At 39.4% G+C, this 17,847-nt stretch overlaps 1 protein-coding gene across 1 annotated transcript in view; it reads left to right on the top strand.

Annotated features, from left to right (window-relative positions):
- The window catches only part of tg (thyroglobulin), a 354,658-nt gene that overhangs the window by 121,184 nt on the left and 215,627 nt on the right, over positions 1-17,847 (top strand). The window contains exons 29-31 of the mRNA XM_043687541.1: positions 13,053-13,164; positions 15,280-15,359; positions 17,395-17,535. Of these exons, the coding sequence (XP_043543476.1) occupies positions 13,053-13,164; positions 15,280-15,359; positions 17,395-17,535 (333 nt within the window). The remainder of the gene's footprint in view (positions 1-13,052; positions 13,165-15,279; positions 15,360-17,394; positions 17,536-17,847) is intronic.

The following is a 17,847-nucleotide window of genomic DNA, read 5'->3' as shown; positions in this document are numbered from 1 at the left end:
AAGCGCTTCGCAGGAGGCTCCCAAGCACTGATACTCTGTCCTTGATTTTTCTCAGAGGGGTAAAGAAACGGGCCGGGCTCCAAAGAGTTTGGTTTGGTACAGGGATGAAAGGGATTTTGAGAGGCCTTCATAGTTCTAAACTTAATGATTGCTGACTACTTAGGTTTTCCGAGTGCAATTAGCTTTGCAGACTCTCAAGCATGCAACTGCTGGTAATGTGTTGGGTTCAGTTCTTTGGTACTTTTTGTTTCATGCAATTCCTTTGATCTTCTTCATGATATTTTATTTCTCTGAATGCCACACTCAGGTTACAACAGATGTGATGAGTGTTCTCTCTGATATCTGACTTAATGGACAATTATCAGTTGTTCCCTTAACCCCTCCCATGTTCCCATCAGAAAAGCAAAGGCTGGCAATACTTAGACAGTTCAGTGATATTCGATTCTTAAATTACTCATAGACACCCACGCAGAGGCTCAGAAAATTGGAAATAGAAGCTAAGTGGGAAGCAGTTGGGAGGGGAACACCTCCTGTTTAGAATACAGGAGCCCCAAAACAAAAGAACTGGCTAGAAAAACACAAGGTAAACTTTGTTTGGGGAATGAAGTGCTGAAGGAACACTTAAAAAGAGAGGTCATTTTGGGCAATTAGGGTGAGTTTAGCAGCAGTCTCTGTATACATATTAAAGCACTCAGGAGATTGACTCAAAGCTGTGGAATATTCCCTCAACATAATTTTGGAAGATGTGTTTATTTAGATAAGAAATTGGCTACCCAGATATAATTGATTGTACAAATAATGGCTTATTTTTATTTAAGTACTGTTTCATTTCCACATTGCTACATAATTTGACATTCAATTTAGATAATTGATTATTTATTTAATAATTTTACTCAACTGATGAACAATTATTTGCTGAAATGTGAATTTATTTATTCAATTCAGCAATGAGTTTGATTATTTTTGCACTTATTTAGCCATTCAAGATTCTATACTGAGAAGGTTAGGAATTCAGTTCTTTGAACTCAGTTGCTGCTTTATTCATGATTGCTAATTAAGACCAACTTCTTTTGATATTGTTCAGAAAAGTTTCTCACGGATAAGTAGGAATGGATATGTGGAAACTAAAGCTATGATCATAAGATGAGACCTTAAGTTTACATTGAATGCAAGCAAAGACATGGCTGCTAAGCTACGATACCAGTTTGAGGGTATTCAGTTTGAAGAGCCTGAGATAATGCATTTTAGACATATGGATGCAGAAATAAAATATACACAAAATGGCAAAACTTTAGGAATGGAGGAATTATGGGGTTCAGTTCCATTATAAAAAAATTAAAACAGAAGTTGATAAAGTGGCCAAATCAAGCATGTGGGATCCATCAGGTCAGAGCATAAAACACAAAATCAAAGAGGTAATAGTAAAACCATTGATGTCAGCAGATAGCATATTGGACCCAGAAATCCTACCCCAATGCCAATCTCACTCAGCCCTGATCATCATTGCTCTTTCTAGATTAAAGTAGTTGTAATATTTCTGATCCTACTAAATTTTTACTTTAGGTGGGTAAGGACAAACTGCTGAGGTATTGTTGTACATTTATAATGCTATGATGAAGCAAACAATTTTCACAGGCTTGAGTACAATAAATTATTCAGTAATCATTTGCAAAGTTTTTTTAAAATTCCTCAGATTGCATAATGCTGGAAAGCCTTCAATTATTACCCAACCTAAACTGGAAAGGAGACTCAACCTTGAACTTAATCTTGAACTTCCTTGTAGTAAAAGAATTTGGAGAGGGGAATACCAGGATGTTGACCCAGTGACATTGAGGAATGGTCACACATTGTAAGTCAGCTTTGGGGTGCGATTTAGAGGGTAATTTAGAAGTGATATGTAGTTCATTACCACAAGGGCCAGTGTTTATATGTCTCAGTATCCCACTGACCCTTGTTATGTTTCCTAGAATCACGGTAGCTCAGGTTCTCTTCCATGGAGTCATCCATGCAATACAAGTGACTTTTCTGTGAGTGTACTGCCCCTTTAAGGAAAATTGGGTGACACATAATTCTTATTTCCTTGGCTTAATGATGAAAAACAAAATGAGCAGCTCAATGGAGCTTGCAATAAATTGTCATTTGATGTATGTTTTCACATCTGTTCCAGATCCTGAGCTCTTAATAATGGCCAAGAAATATTTGGTGAAGCCCCTCTTAAACATAGCAAAGGCCTCTCCTCTTCCCCCCTCCCCCTCCTTTGCTAATTTCTGCATGACAGAACCTAGGCAATAGCTGATATTTCCGTTGTTTTATTTTCTCTCATGCTGTGTCATTACAATTTAAACAAGATGATCGATGCCGAAGGGAACCCACCCCTTCACCTCCATCACACCACCCAGCTCCCCCTGGATCTGGACTCAAACCTTGTTTCTATGCGTTGCCTATGGAGACAGGGAAGCGGTTTTATTTAAACAGCTGGTATCAGTTTCCTTGAACAATCCCAAGTCAGATGATAAGCATCGCTATGCTGCGACATGGTATTCTTGTATGAGCACAAAATATGATTTTGTTGAGAGTCGGGTCATGTGTTACCTGTTTTTCTTCTTATCTGAGTCATGTCTTTAAGATAACTTTGGTGTCCTAAAGCCAGTCTAGCTTCCAATCTGTTTGTTTGAGGAGACAGAACATGCTATGGTGAAAAAGCAGCATATGTTGTTGTTGATCCCATGAACGAATTGTCGCTTTTTTTCATTGCTGCATCACCTGACATCAGCAATCGTTAGCATCTGGGAGCACTCAAACAGCACAGGACCTTCTTATTAAAAGGATTGTGTTTTCTGTGATAAAACATCAGGCAGAGCTATGCTGGAACTGTGCATCTCATGCCATGTCTTTTCTCTTAGATTTATTTTATTTACCGAATAACCATTCTGCACTGCAGTTTGCTGGAAGTGTGAGCTAATAACAATGTGACTAAGTCAATAGGATAGCTGATTTTTTAATGAACAATGGGATGAAAAGTTTATTCCCTTCACCAAAGTTGTTAAAAATTTCTCTGCTTTTCATTTATTCATGGGATGTGAGTGCTGCTGACATTTATTGCCCATCCTCGATAGCCCTTGAGAAGGTGATTGTGGGTCATCAGGTCTCATAATCGAGAACAATTCAGTGCATATTTTAACTAAGTTCCAGACATTGAGGCAAGGTTCTCACCAGGAAGCAGGGAGTTGCTGATTAAGCCTGATTATTACTTGTTAACAGTCTTAATAACTGCCTGTAAGGATTGAGAGAGAGATACCATCAGGGCAGGGTCATGAGTTAATGTGGTGAGTATGATAAGATATGGTGAGAAAACTCACTAGGCCTCGCTAAAAGAAATACTCCATCAAACTCAGCACAACTAACACTTAGCTGAAGAAAATGTAAGACTCTGCCCTTGGTCTTCTTGCTAGCGAAAGCACGTAATTACATTAGAAGAAAAGTTCACTCGACTGATTCCTGTTTTGGATTGTCTATTGAGGATGGGCCTGTATCCATTGGTGTTGAGAAGAAAGAACAGTGATTTTATTGAAATTTATGAAATCTTGAGTGGACTTGACAAGTAGATGCTGAGAGGATGTTTACCTTTGTGGGAGAGATTGTAATTAGGGAACAAGGGAACATAGTTGAAAATATTTGCCCATAAAAATGGAGTAAGAAGACCTTTTTCTTCCCACAGCAAGTCATCTGTGTTTGGAAACTTTTTTCCCCAAAGAGTAATGGAGGCATAATCATTTGAATACTTTTAAGACTGACTTAGATAAATTCTTGGATGACAAGGGAGCCAAAGGCTCTAGAGAGTAGACAAGAAAGTCGCATTGAGGCCAGAACCATATCTGCCATACCTTATCAACTGGTGGACTATGCTCAGGGGATAGAATGGTCTACTCCTGCTCCTAATCCTATTATATGTTCATTACCTGATGATTTGGGAATAGAAATGTACCCTGTACAATCGCAAGTAATTATTTCCATTTCTCAGATCGTGATGGAGGGAAGGTGATTGAATGAGTAGCTGAAGATGTTTTGGCCTAGGAAAGTATCCTGAATGATTCTGGTAACAATATTCTGGAGCTAAAATGATTAGCCTTTTAACGGCCACAATTATCTTCCTTTGTGTGAGGTGTGCTTAAGCCAGTGAAAGATTTTGCCTAAACCCTATCAATGTCAGTATGTTAGGGCTTCTTGGTCGACATTGAGGCCACACTTGGTCACATATTACTGTGATATTACACACATCTTTCTTTTGGAATTAACTCTTTTGACTATGTTTGGACCAAGTCTAATGATATCTAGAAGTGAGTGATCCTGGTAGAATCTAAACTGAGTATTAATGACCGGGTTATTCCTGTGTAAGTGCTACTTGATAGCACAGTCAGCCTTCCATAACTTTGGTAATGACTGAAAACAGACTGATCAAGAAGTAATTGACCACACTGGATTTATCCTGGTTTTGTAAATAGCAGATTCCTGAGAAGTTTTCTATGGTAGTGCATAGGTGACAGTGTTGTAATTGTATAGGAAAAGCTTGGCCAGGAACATGACTAATTCTGGAGCATGAGTCTTAAGAATTATAGCCAAAATGTTGTCAAGACCCATAACTTCTACTGAGTCCAGTCTGCTTGGCCATTTCTTTTTATCTTTGGAATGAATCAAATTGCATGTGGGCTAACTGGCATCTAAGCAACTTCGGGACCACAGGAGGATCATCCATTCAGCACTTCTGGCATAAGAGAGGTGCAATTGCTTCAGCCAAGTGTTTTGGTTGGATGTGCAGGACTCCCCACAATCCATTCCCACCACCACCACCACCACCCCAATCAACAGTCAATGCCTCCTGCTAATTGTTTAATTGCTTGCTTTTAAGGATTGGACCCATTAGAGTTGGGTGGAGAATGGTAATATATTTCTTATGTTTTCCATAAAAAGTTACATTTCTTGGCAACAAGACTCTGAGAAACCTATTGAAATGGTCCCTAAAATGCTTCCTTCTCATTGTCAAGTAATTAGACTCAAATATATTTCCAGGTTTTGGTTGAAGCCTAATAAGAAGATAATTTTATATGAGCTTTCTATCAATTTTCACTAAGTTGCTACTTGTTTTATATTGTCGATACTATGTGTAAAATTTGGATTCTGACAATGCAAGGCACTGGCACACTAATGAGTATTATTTTCCAAAAAATCAGCAGTGTATCATATCATTAGCTCCTGATCAGGCTTCTTTTATCTGAGCTTTTACAAGACATAGTATTTTACAGCAACGGCTCTCTCCAGCTGTGATGGTTTTGATTAAAGGATTACAACAGCTCAGAGGAGATGGATAGATGAGGAAGATTAGCCTGAGAGACGAGACTGCCTGAGGTGAATCCTATTGCTGAGACTTCCCTATTCTGATGTGGTAGTAAAATACCTCAGAACCTAATTAACTATTTATAGACTTAAAAGGAATGAAGTCTTTTTAGTTTTTATTCCTTAAAAAAAAGTTATTCTCTTTTATGTTTTGTTGGGCTCATGGGGGTGGAATTGATCTTTGTCAGTGAGATTGTAAATGGAATGATAGTATTTCCCAAACTGTTTTATGCCGTATCTCCTTTTCTTTTCTATTTGTATCAAATTTAGTTTATCCCGAACAAGGTCTTGCAAACAGTTCATTTTTCCCTTCTTTTGAAGGCAAGAATTTTAACAAAGAATTTACATTTTTGAGTCCTCAGAAGGTTCCAAAGCACAGTAGAGAGAATAAAATGTCCTTTGAAGTACTGAAAATGTTGAAATATCAGACGCACGGCAGCCAAATTGAGCAGAGAGCCCCTATAAACAGTAATGGAATAAATGATCAAATCATGATTTAGGGTTTAGTTGAGGGCTAAACTTAGAAAACAGCAGCAGAAAGGATTCTCTTGTTTGTAGAAATAAAGACATGTGAGCATATGAATTAGGGAGACGTGGTCTCACCAGTGCATGTATAAGAGCAAAATGATTACTGATTTGTTCAGACCTTCAACAGTACAGACACAGAATCCTCATCCATTATGTTCAGAAATTGGTGTGGAGTTTCAATAAATTAGAGAATTGGAACAGAACATGGGAGAATAGAGGTAGGGAATCAGTAAATAGGAAAAATGTTGCAAAGCATCAGTAGACTAGAGATTCGGTGAGGGGCAACATGAAGTGAAAGATTTTGAGCAGGTACCAAGATGTGGAAGAAGCGTATCAGGGGACAACCCTAAATGGGAGAATTGATGAAGGGCATCAAAAACTGGAGAATAGGTGCGTTGCCACTAAATTAGAGAACTGGTGCAGTGTACCACTACCTGGGAGAACTGGGAGGATAATAGTCAATGCTTGGTCAATAGTTGGTACAGCTCCCCAGTAAAGGAGTACTTGTGCAAGATTGGTAAATGGGAGAATTAGTTGAGGACAGTGGAGCACTAAATGGGGGAATTGTTGCAGGAAATATAAATGAAAGAACTGCACCGTGGAAATAAATCAGAGAATTGGGCCTTTCCACCACTAAATCAGAGAATTGGAGTAGGGCATTCTTACATGAGATTATGGCACTTCACCAGTAAATGTGAGAATTGTTTTCGGGCAACACGGAATGGGAGGATTGGGTAGTGTATCACGGAATAGGAAAATTGGAGTAGGGTATCACTGAGTGGAACACTTGTTCAGGACATCAGTAAGTAGGAGAATCAGTGCATGGCCGGAATGAAATGACAGAATTGGGCCATGGAACCACATAGTGCAGAGAAAAATCGAATGGTAAAATTAGGCTTCAGTAACTGGGAGAATTGTTGCAGAGAAGCATCTGGACATACGGTGGTAGAACTGGTGTATGTTAACAGTACATTAAAAAACTTACGGTGGTAGAACTGGTGTATGTTAACAGTACATTAAAAAACTTGTGCAAGGGACCAAAAATATAGAGCAATATAACAGGACTAAATAGGAGAGTCATTACAAAGGGCACCAATATGTAGAAGACGTGTATCAGGGCAGAACTAAATAGGAGTATTGATGCACCGCATCAAAAATTGGAGAATTGGTGCCGGTGCCACGAAATTAGAGAACTGGAGCAGTGTTCCACTACATTTGGAAACCTGGGGGACGATAATAATCAATTAGAGAGTTGGGGCAGATCACAACTAATGGCGGTTTTGTGCAGGACTGGTAAAATGGAGATTTGCTGCAGCGGTCACCAATATTTGAGAATTCTGGCAGTGGACAACTAAATGGGGGAATTGTTGCAGAATCTACTAAATGGAAGAGCTTCACAATGGAACTAAATTTAGAGAATTAGAATAGGACACCCCAACATTTGGGAGCATTGGTCTAGGTTATCAGTAAATGTGAGAATTGCTGAAGGACAATATTGAATGGGAGAATTGGTACAGGGCATCACTGAATGGGAGAATTGGGATAGGGCATTGCTGAATGGGAGAATTGGGATACGGCATTACTGAATGGGAAATTGTTTCAGGACATCAGAAAATGGGCGAATTGGTGCCTGGTGGAACCAAAGTAGAGAATTGGGTCATAGCACCACTAAACAGGAGAAATGTTGCAGAGAACTGGTAGGATTAGGAACCAGAAAGTAGGAGAATTGCTGTTGAGAAGCATAAAATGGAAGTATTAGTGTAGGGCATCAGGAAATAGGAGGAGTGGTGTATGGTGCAGTAAATTAAATGACTGGTGCAAGGGGCTAATAATTTAGAGCATGGAACAGATCTAAATGGGGCAGATGGGGGTTGGAATCAGCAAATAAGAAACTTTCTGCAGTGCATCAGTAAATGGAAGGTTGTCACAGAGCACCACAAATTTAGAGAATTGGTGCAGGTCTCAGAAAATGGAAGAATTGAAGCAGGTCATCAGCATGTGGAAGAATTTTTCAGGGCATCAATAAAGGCAAACTTAGGCATCAGTAATTGGGAGAAGTGTTGCAGAGAAGCATTAAATGAAAGAATTGGTGCAGGGCATCTGGACATACTGTAGTAGAATTGGTGCGTGTTGGCAATACATTAAAGAACTTGTGCAAGGGCCAATAACTTGGAGCAATGGAACAGAACTAAATAGGAGAATCAGTTCAAAGCATCAGTAAGTTGGAGATTTGGTCCACGGAACACTAAATGAAAAAAATTCAGCAGGGCATCAATATTTGGAAGATGTGTATCAGGGAAGAAATAAATAAGAGAATTGATGCATGGCATCATTAATTGGAGAATTGGTGCCGATGCCACGAAATTAGAGAATTGGTGCAGCGTACCACTACATAGGGAAACTGAGGCAGGACAACAATCAGTTAGGGAGTTGGCGCAGTTCACCACTAATGGAGGTTTTGTGCAGGATTTTTAAAAGGAATATTTGCTGCAGGCTCACCGATATTTGAGAATTCGGGCAGCGGACAGCTAAATGGGGGAATTGTTGCAGAAACTACTAAATGAAAGAGCTGCACAATGGAAGTAAATCAGAGAATTTGAATAGGGCACCCTGATATGGGAGAATTGGTCTAGGTTATCAGTAAATGTGAGAATTGCTGAAGGACAACATCGAATGGGAGAATTGGGATAGGGCATCACTGAGTGGAGAATTGTTTCAGGACATTAATGAGTGGGAGAATTGGTACACGGTGGAACTAAATTAGAGAATTGGGCCATGGCACCACTAAATGGGAGAATTGTTGCAGAGAACTGGCAGGATTATGCACCAGTAAATAGGAGAATTAGTGCAGGGCATTAGGAAATAGGAGAATTGGGGTATGGAGCAGTAAATTAAAGGACTGGTGCAAGGGGCCAATAATTTAGAGCATGGAAGAGATCTAAATGGGACAGTTGGGGCGTGGCATCAGTATATAAGAACATTTCTGCAGCGCATCGGGAAATGTAATGTTGTCACAGGGCACCACAAAGTTAGAGAATTTTTTTTTTTAACATTACATTACAGTGTGGAAACAGGCCCTTCGGCCACACTGACCCGCCGAAGCGCAACCCATCCATACCCTACATTTACCCCTTGCCTAGCACTACGGGCAATTTAGCATGGCCAGTTCACCTGACCTGCACATCTTTGGACAGTGGGAGGAAACCCACGCAGACACGGGGAGAACGTGCAAACTCCACACAGTCAGTCGCCTGAGGCGGGAATTGAACCCGGGTCTCAGGCGTTGTGAGGCAGCAGTGCTAACCACTGTGCCACCGTGCCACCCATTAATTGGTGCAGGTCTCAGAAAATGGAAGAATTGGAGCAGATCATCAGTATGTGGAAGAATTTGTCAGGGCATGACTGAAGGGAGAATTGGTGTAGGGCACCTCTAAATGGGAGAATTGGGCCTGGTTATTACTAAATGGGAGAATTGGTACAGGGCATTAGTGAATGGTTAAATTGGTGCCACAAAATTAGAGCTTGAAGACGATCACCTCAAATGTTAGATTAGATTATTTACAGTATGGAAACAGGCCCTTTGGCCCAACAAGTTCACACCGACCCTCCGAAGAGCAACCCAACAAGACCCATTCCCCTACATTTACCTCTTCACCTAACACTACAGGCAATTTAACATGGCCAATTCACCTAACCTGCACATTTTTTTGGACTGTGGGAGGAAACCGGAGTACCCGAAGGAAACCCACACAGACACGGGGAGAATGTGCAAACTCTACACAGACGGTCGCCTGAGGTGGGAATTGAACCTGGGTCTCTGGTGTTGTGAGACAGCAATGCTAACCACTGTGCCACTGTGCCACCCATAAATAAGGGCAAGGCAAGGAATCAGTAAATGGGAGAAATGTGCCACTTAACAGTAAATTAGAGAGTTGGTCCAGTGTACTACTATGTGGAAGAACTGGGGTAAGATAATACTCGATGGGAGATTTGGTGCAGTTCCTCATTAAAGGAGGATTTGTGCAAGATTTGTAAATGGGTGAATTGGTTGAGGGCAGCGGAGCACTAAATGGGGGAATTGTTGCAGGAGCTATAAATTAAAGAACTGCATCATGGAAATAAATCAGAGAATTGTCTATTGGCACCACTAGATCACAGAATTAGAGGAGGGCATCCCTAAATGAGAGTATGGCTCTTCATCAGTAGATGTGAGAATTGTTTTAGCTCAACACAGAATGGGAGAATTGGGGTAAGGCATCACTGCATAGGAGAATTGTGGTAGAGCGTGACTGAGTGGAGAACTTGTTCAGGACATCAGTAAATAAGAGAATCGGTGCACAGTGGAACAAAATGACAGAATTGGGTCATGGAACCACATAATGCAGAGAAAAATGAAATGGTAAAATTAGGCATTAGTAATTGGGAGAATTGTTGCAGATGAGGTATTAAATGGAAGAATTTATGCAGGGCATCTGTACATACTGTAGTAGAATCGGTGTGTGCTGCCAGTACATTGAAGAACGAGTGCAAGGGGCCAATAACTTAGAGGAATGGAACAGAACTAAGTAGGAGAATTGTTGCAAAAACCTCAGTTTTTGGAGATTTGGTGCACAGAACACTAACTGAAGCAATTTGAGCAGGGCACCAAGATTTGGTAGATGTGTATCAGGGCAGAACTAAATAGAAGAATCAATGCATGGCATCAATACTTGGAGAATTGGTGCCAGTGCCACTAAATTAGAGAATTGCTGCAGTGTACAACTACATAGGAAAACTGGGGCAGGACAATAATCAATTAGAAAGTCGGTGCAGTTCACTGCTAATGGAGGTTTTGTGCAGGATTGGTAAAAGGGAGATTTGCTGCAGGGCTCACCAAAATTTGATATTCTGGCAGTGGACAACTAATTGGAGGAATTGTTGCAGAAACTACTAAATGGAAGAGCTGCACAATGGAAGTAAATCTGAGAATTAGAATAGGGCACCCCTATATGGGAGAATTGGTCTAGATTATCAGTAAATGTGAGAATTGCTGAAGGACAACATCGAATGGGAGAATTTGTACAGGGCATCACTGAATTGGAGAATTGGGATAGGGCATCTCTGAGTGGAGAATTATTTCAGGACATCAGTAAATGGGAAAATTGGTGTACGGAGGAACTAAATTAGAGAATTGGCCCACGGCACCAGTAAATGGGAGAATTATAGCAGAGAACTGGCAGGATTATGCATCAGTAAATGGGAGAATTGCTGTTGAGATTCATTAAATGGATGAATTAGTGCAGGGCATCAGGAAATAGGAGAATTGGGATATGGTATAAAAAATTAAAGAACTGGTGCAAGGGGCCAGTAATTTAGAGCATGGAACAGATCTAAATGGGACATCTAGAGGGGTGGGTGGGATCAGTAAGTAAGAAAATTTCTGAAGCGCATCAGTAAACGGAAGATTGTCACAAGGCACCACAAAGTTAGAGAATTGGTGCAGGTCTCAGAAAATGGAAGAATTGAAGCAGGTCATCAGCACATGGAAGAATTTTTCAGGGCATCACTAAAGAGAGAATTGGTGTAGGGCACCTCTAAATGGGAGAATTGGGCCTGGGTATTACAAATGGGAGAATTGGTACAGGGCATCGGTAAATGGTTAAATAGGTGCCACAAAATTAGAGCATTGGAGAAGAACACCTCAAACATTAGTATAAGGGCAAGGCAAGGAATCAGTAAGTTGGAGAAATGTGGCAAGCATCAGTAAATTAGAGAGTTGCTGCAGTGTACCACTAAATGGCAGAATTTGTCTAGAGAATCACAGCATGAAATAATTTGTGCAGAGCTTCAGTAAATTGGAGAATTAGTGCACAGTGTCACTAAATTAGATGATTTGATTTTTGCACCACTAAATGAAAGAATTTGGGAAAGCCACCAACCAATTAGAGAATTGGACCACAGCAAGTCTAAATGGGAGAAGAGAGGCAGTTTGCCAATTAATAGAAACACTGAACTTAGAATAACATAACTTTTGAAGATCCAACCAATACGAAAATGCAACATAACAAAGAGCTGTTCCAATTTCCTGCAACATCCCATAATACACCCCTTGGCAAAAAGGTAAATTCAAACACAGGTTCTCATATGAGAGAGACTTCAGAGAGAGAGAGAGGATCAGTATGGAGCTGTTACATTGACCAGCAGTCTCAAAAACCACTTGCTAAATCCTGAGCTGGGAGAACTGACCACTACCCATTCATTGTACAAGTGTTTTATAAAAAACCTGAGGTAGTATTTGTTAGCCATAATCAAAGGGCTGACCCCAGCCAACTCGGAACCTCTGCTGTTTCCAATCTCTTTTAAAAGATTTTAAAGGACACAGCCACCTGATGAAGGAGCAGCGCTCTGAAAGCTAGTGCTTCTAAATAAACCTGTTGGACTATAACCTGGTGTTGTGTGGTTTTTACCTCACAAAGACGGGGGACAAAGCAGGAATATGGCATTGAGATTGATGATCATCCATGATCATATTGAAAGACAGAACAGTCTTAAGGGCTGAAAAGTTCATTCCTGCTTTCTATATAATACTCTCTTTATTCTACAGTATAGTGCAATGTAGACCATGTGTGTTCTGAACGAGTCTGGAGTGAATCTTGAACCCACCGTCTCACCCTAAGGCAGGATAATTGCTGCTAAACCACAAGTAACACTTGATTACTTTAAAGTGATTTGTGCCTGGGTATAATGGTAGGAAATCTCACCTCTTAGGTTGCCAAGGCCAATCAGCTTCCACTGAGCAATTTGCAAGGTGTGTGACATTATTACTTTCTGTTGTCTTGGCTGTAGCATACCTCATTTTGTGTACTTACTAGAATAAAAACAGTTGGCTTTTCAGGGCCAGATTTATTATGTTTAGTAAGTTCATTGTAATATTGTGAAGATAATTGTTTTCAAACTGGTCGATTGATGACGAATAGGCCGTTGAGAGTTTGAAGGAAATGCATAATTCCAGAGGGAGAAATGAGCACCAAAGTCAACAGTCAATTTGAATAGCAAACTAACTATCAGAGTTAATGCAGACATGATAGATTTTAAAAAGCCTGCTTCTGCACTATATCAGCTCTGCAATTCTGTGAATATTTTCTTTCTTGCAGATGTGCTTGGAGGACGTGTTAAAAATTTCTACACCCGCTTGCCATTTCGTGAGGTGCAAGGCATCTCAGTAAGAAACAGACTGAATGTGACTGCAAGAGGAATTCAAACTGGGTAAGCATTCATTCTTTGAGGACTCTTTTATAATGAAGTTCCCAGACCACATTGAGATGCACCCTCTTCATTTGCTTTTCTCATTAAATCATAGGACCATCAGACATAGTAGCAGAAGTAGACCATTCAGTCTATTGAGACTATTCTGCCATTTAATCAGGTCATAGTTAATCTGATAATCCCCAACTACACTTTACTGCTTATCCCCATAATCCCTTATTTCCTTACTGATTAAACATTCCTTTATTTCAGCCTTATATTTAATTAATGACCCATCCTGAACAGCCCTTGATAATAAAGAATTTCACAGATTCACAACTCTCTAAATTAAATTTGCTCCACCATCTATACCTGAATTCATTCTTGACAAACATACTGAATAAAAATCTAACAAACTCACTCTTCTATACTCCAATATTCAAGCATTTTAAAGCCTATTGACTGAAAATTGAGTTCTTTATTTATATTACCCTTTTGTGTGGAAAGCTGTTTTCCTGAATTTACTTTGAAACAGTTTGGCTCCAAGCTTTAGATTATGCCTATTCTGATTTGCCCAAACATACAGTATAAGTATTTTTATCATTTTATATTGTGGCATGTATTCTCTGAAACAAGTGCCTACTCTTCTGGTTTGATGTTGCTAGCATATTTTGATTTTGTTATTTCATTTGTCAATGGTTTTATTAACTTATCAATCATGGTCACAATCTGTATCTTTAATGTATGAACATGCATTATTACTTTTTTCCTGTATGACTATTTGCTGAATCAATGACCCCTAGTTCATTTAATTCTGGCCCTAAAGTTCATTAAATCATACAGTTCAAACATAACTTTGATTACAAGTCCAGTTATCTATCCTCTACTTCCCTTTTCCCATCCACGTTATCATATCACTTCATTATTCTCATTTTAATGTGATTCCACTTTGAGTCAAGCCAAGCAGGCAAAATTTTCTTGCATCTAAAATTAATCTTTTACCCACCAGGATCTTGTATAAAATGTTATAAATATTTACATTTCCTGTATTATTTATGATTTAAATCAATGGCTGATTGTACCATAGCCAAATTTTGTGATGATACAAAGATAGATAGGAAAATAAGTAGAGAAATAGGTTTGAAGATTCTGCAAAGGATATGGATAGTTTAAAAATGTGAGAAAAGTGCCTGGTAGATAAAAGCATGATGGGGGAAATTATGAAGTAATCCACTATGGTAGAAAGATTAGAAGAGGAGAATATTATTGTAATGGCAAGAAACTGCAACATGCTGCAATAAAAAAAGGATTTAGATGTCCTTGTGCATAAATCATGGAAGATTAGTATGCAGATACAGCAAGTAATTAGTAAGACAAGTTAAATGTTGGGCTTTATTACAAGAGAGTGGAGTATAAAGTAGGGAGATTGTACTACAACTGTCCAAGGAATTGGTGAGATGACGCCAAAATGTATAGCTTTCATCTCCTTGTCTAAGGTAGGCTATGCCGTCATTGGAACAGAAAGATTCATGAGTCTGATTCAAAGTAATGCTTGTCTTAAGAGAAAGTGTGAACAGTTTGGGCCTATACTTATTAGTCTTTAGAAGAATAAAAGGCAATCTTATTGAAGCATTTAAGATTCCTGGGAATTGACAGTGCAGATGCTGAGAGGATATTTACCCCTGTGGTAGAATCTAAAACCATTTGAAAATAATGGGTCTCCCACTTAAGACACAGAGGGGGGAGAAATTTCTTCTCTCAAAGACTTAACCAGAGAACAGTAGACACTGGGTCATTGAATATATTTAAGGCTGAATTAGACATTTTTTTGCTGTAAAAGGACATCAATGGTTATGGGAGTGAGGAGAGGCATGACATGAATGTGGTAAAGCAGAAAATTGGAGTTAATATAGCATCAAATTAACCACGACCTTATTGAATGGTGAATGATTTTATGTTCACATTTGTGTGCTAATCTAGAAGCTCCCATATGGGAATTATTGGCAGATGTATGTCCCTAATGGGATGTAGGCTTAGAAAAGCATTGTTTGGATTGTGACCTTTTGCAGAAATCTGGAATAATATTACTTTTAAGGAATTGTGCTGAACTGACTCACCACATGTTTGTACTCCAAGGTTCTTTGAATGTGAACGCTTGTGCGATGAAGATTCTTGTTGCAAAGGATTTGGATTTCTGAAAGACCCACGACTTCCAGGTATTTACGTCAATGAATAAATCCTAGTATTTACAGCCTATTGAGTGAAAAATTATCTTTACCTGTATTACCCTTTTGTGTGAAAAAGTGTTTCCAAACTTTACTTTGAAATAGCTTGGCTCCAAGTTTAAGATTATATCTATTCTGGGTTTCCTGAACCAAACAATATAAGTTTTTTTTAATCATTTTCTATTCCTTGATTAGAAAAAGTGACTCTTCTTTAAAAACTGTTTTTTATTGTCTCTAGTATTAAAAGAGTAGTTAAATTGCATGTTTTGACAAGAGAATAAAAATTACCAGTACCTGCCTAAGCACTGAAAGAAATAGTCATGAAAACATAACACATATACTCTGATCCCAGAGACTTGAGCTGAAAATGTGTTGCTGGAAAAGCGCAGCAGGTCAGGCAGCATCCAAGGAGCAGGAGAATCGACGTTTTGGGCATGAGCCCTTCTTCAGGAACAAATTTTCAGCAACACATTTTCACTCTGATCTCCAGCATCTGCAGTCCTCACTTTCTCCTTCCAGAGACTTGGGCTTGTAAAGGGCAGGACATTCAGAATGGAACCAAAGATAATTGGATCTGAACTGCCATCAGGAATAAAACCTGGAAGTACTGAGGTAACAAAACTGACCATATTGAACTGATGAATTTGAGGAGAAGAACGTAGAACAGCATAGAATAAACAGTGCAGTACAGGCCCTTCAGCCCTTGATGTTGCACCGACCTGTGAAACTGATCTGAAGCCCATCTACACTTTTCCATCTTCATCCATATATTTATTCAGGAAGGCAGTGAGGATGGATGCTAACAGTAAATTCAAAAGAGTAAAAAGAAAGCAAAACATACTGTATGATAGGTAAAATCCTTGACATTTTTAGCCTTCAGAAATCTATTTCTTTCTTAAATACATTTAATGAGTTGGGCTCTACAGATTTCTGTGGCATAGAATTCACAGGTTTATCATCCTCTGAGTGAAAGCCTCATCTCAGTCTGAAATGGCCTACCCTGAATCCTTATCTCAAGTCCCCTTGTTCTGGATACCTGCACCACAGAAACAGGTCCCCATTGCTAATCTGTTCAGACCCATCATTGCATTATATGTCTCACTAAGATCTCTCCTCATTCTTCTTAACTCCCATTGAATTGATGATCCAGGCTCTCTTCATGTGACAAACCTGCCATGCCTGGAATGAGTCTGGTAACTTTTTGCTTCACTCCCATTAAATTAAACATGTGTCTTGTTTAAGTAAAGAAGACCGAAAGGTGTACATAGTTCTTGAGTTGTGGAGTCATAGAGCAAGTCTTCCTTGCTCCTGCACTCAAACCCTCTTGCAATGAAAGTCAATATACCATTTGCCTTTCCAAATTGTTCGCTGCACCATTCTAACTGCTTATAATTTAAATCACTTTTGCTGGTAATTTTGATCTTATTTATAATTAGTCAGATGAGACACATAGCTCAGAAGGTTGAACCAAGAACCACCTATCAATCAGTTATAAAAATGATAGAATCACTACAGTGTGTAAAGATGACATTTAGTCCACCAAGTCCTCAGCAATCTTCCACAGAGCATCCCACCCAGACCCACACTGTAACCCTCCATTTACCTCACCTTCACATCCCTGGACACCATGGGCAATTTACTTTGGCCAATCCACCTATCCTGCACAACTTTGGACTGTGTGGTTACTAAGAATGACTTGAAAAGTCTCCGGAATTGTTCACAGTTCATGCTTAACGTTGTTCAGAACTAAGGTGATGACTGATTAGCTGTGGTGAAGAGTGGCAAAAAAGTTTAGTCAGTGACCCTGTTCCTGGTTGCTACCCAGTGAAGTCAGGTGTGTGTGTGTGCGTGTGTCATGCGGATAGGATGAAGCTTAACTGATGTTTAGTGTATGGTGAAACATTAGTCAAAGCTCAGTGTTCAAGATCAGACATGAAGAATGTCCAAACTGGGGAATAACATGAGCATGGGACTAACAAAAATCTATCCATTAATATTAACATTCATTATAAAATGCATGTGATAGGTTTGGAGATAACGTGTCTGACACTCAACAGTCTTGGAGTACAGTCCTGCAGTGAGGAAATTCAGAATTGGCGTGTCGTAGACTGTGAGTCAGCTGATGTGAAAGCACCAACTTATCACTTTGGATGGTACCAAAAGCCTGGTAAGTAACTCAATCTATATTTCCAGATTGACATTGTTTCCTTTAAAATAATTGTTCAAATTAATTGCATCATCCTGCTAGATTCTTCAAGAGAGTCAAAAAGTATTGAGAAAGCTTTTTTCTGTCTGTGATGTGCTTACTTTCCTCAGAGGTCATAGTCCATGTAGGCACCATGACATAGGTAGAGCTAGGAAGGAGGTTCTGCATTGTCAATGTGTGGAAGAAGGCATCAAAATAAGAAGCAGAACATCAAAAGTAATAATCTCTGAATTATTAAAGTTAACCAAAAATATAAAACAAAGGACAGCTCAG

The sequence above is a fragment of the Chiloscyllium plagiosum genome, chromosome 4 (genome assembly GCF_004010195.1).
Source record: "Chiloscyllium plagiosum isolate BGI_BamShark_2017 chromosome 4, ASM401019v2, whole genome shotgun sequence".
NCBI lineage: Eukaryota > Metazoa > Chordata > Chondrichthyes > Orectolobiformes > Hemiscylliidae > Chiloscyllium > Chiloscyllium plagiosum.
The sequence above is the reverse complement of the archived record's forward strand: the minus strand, read 5'-3'. Positions and strand labels throughout refer to the sequence as shown.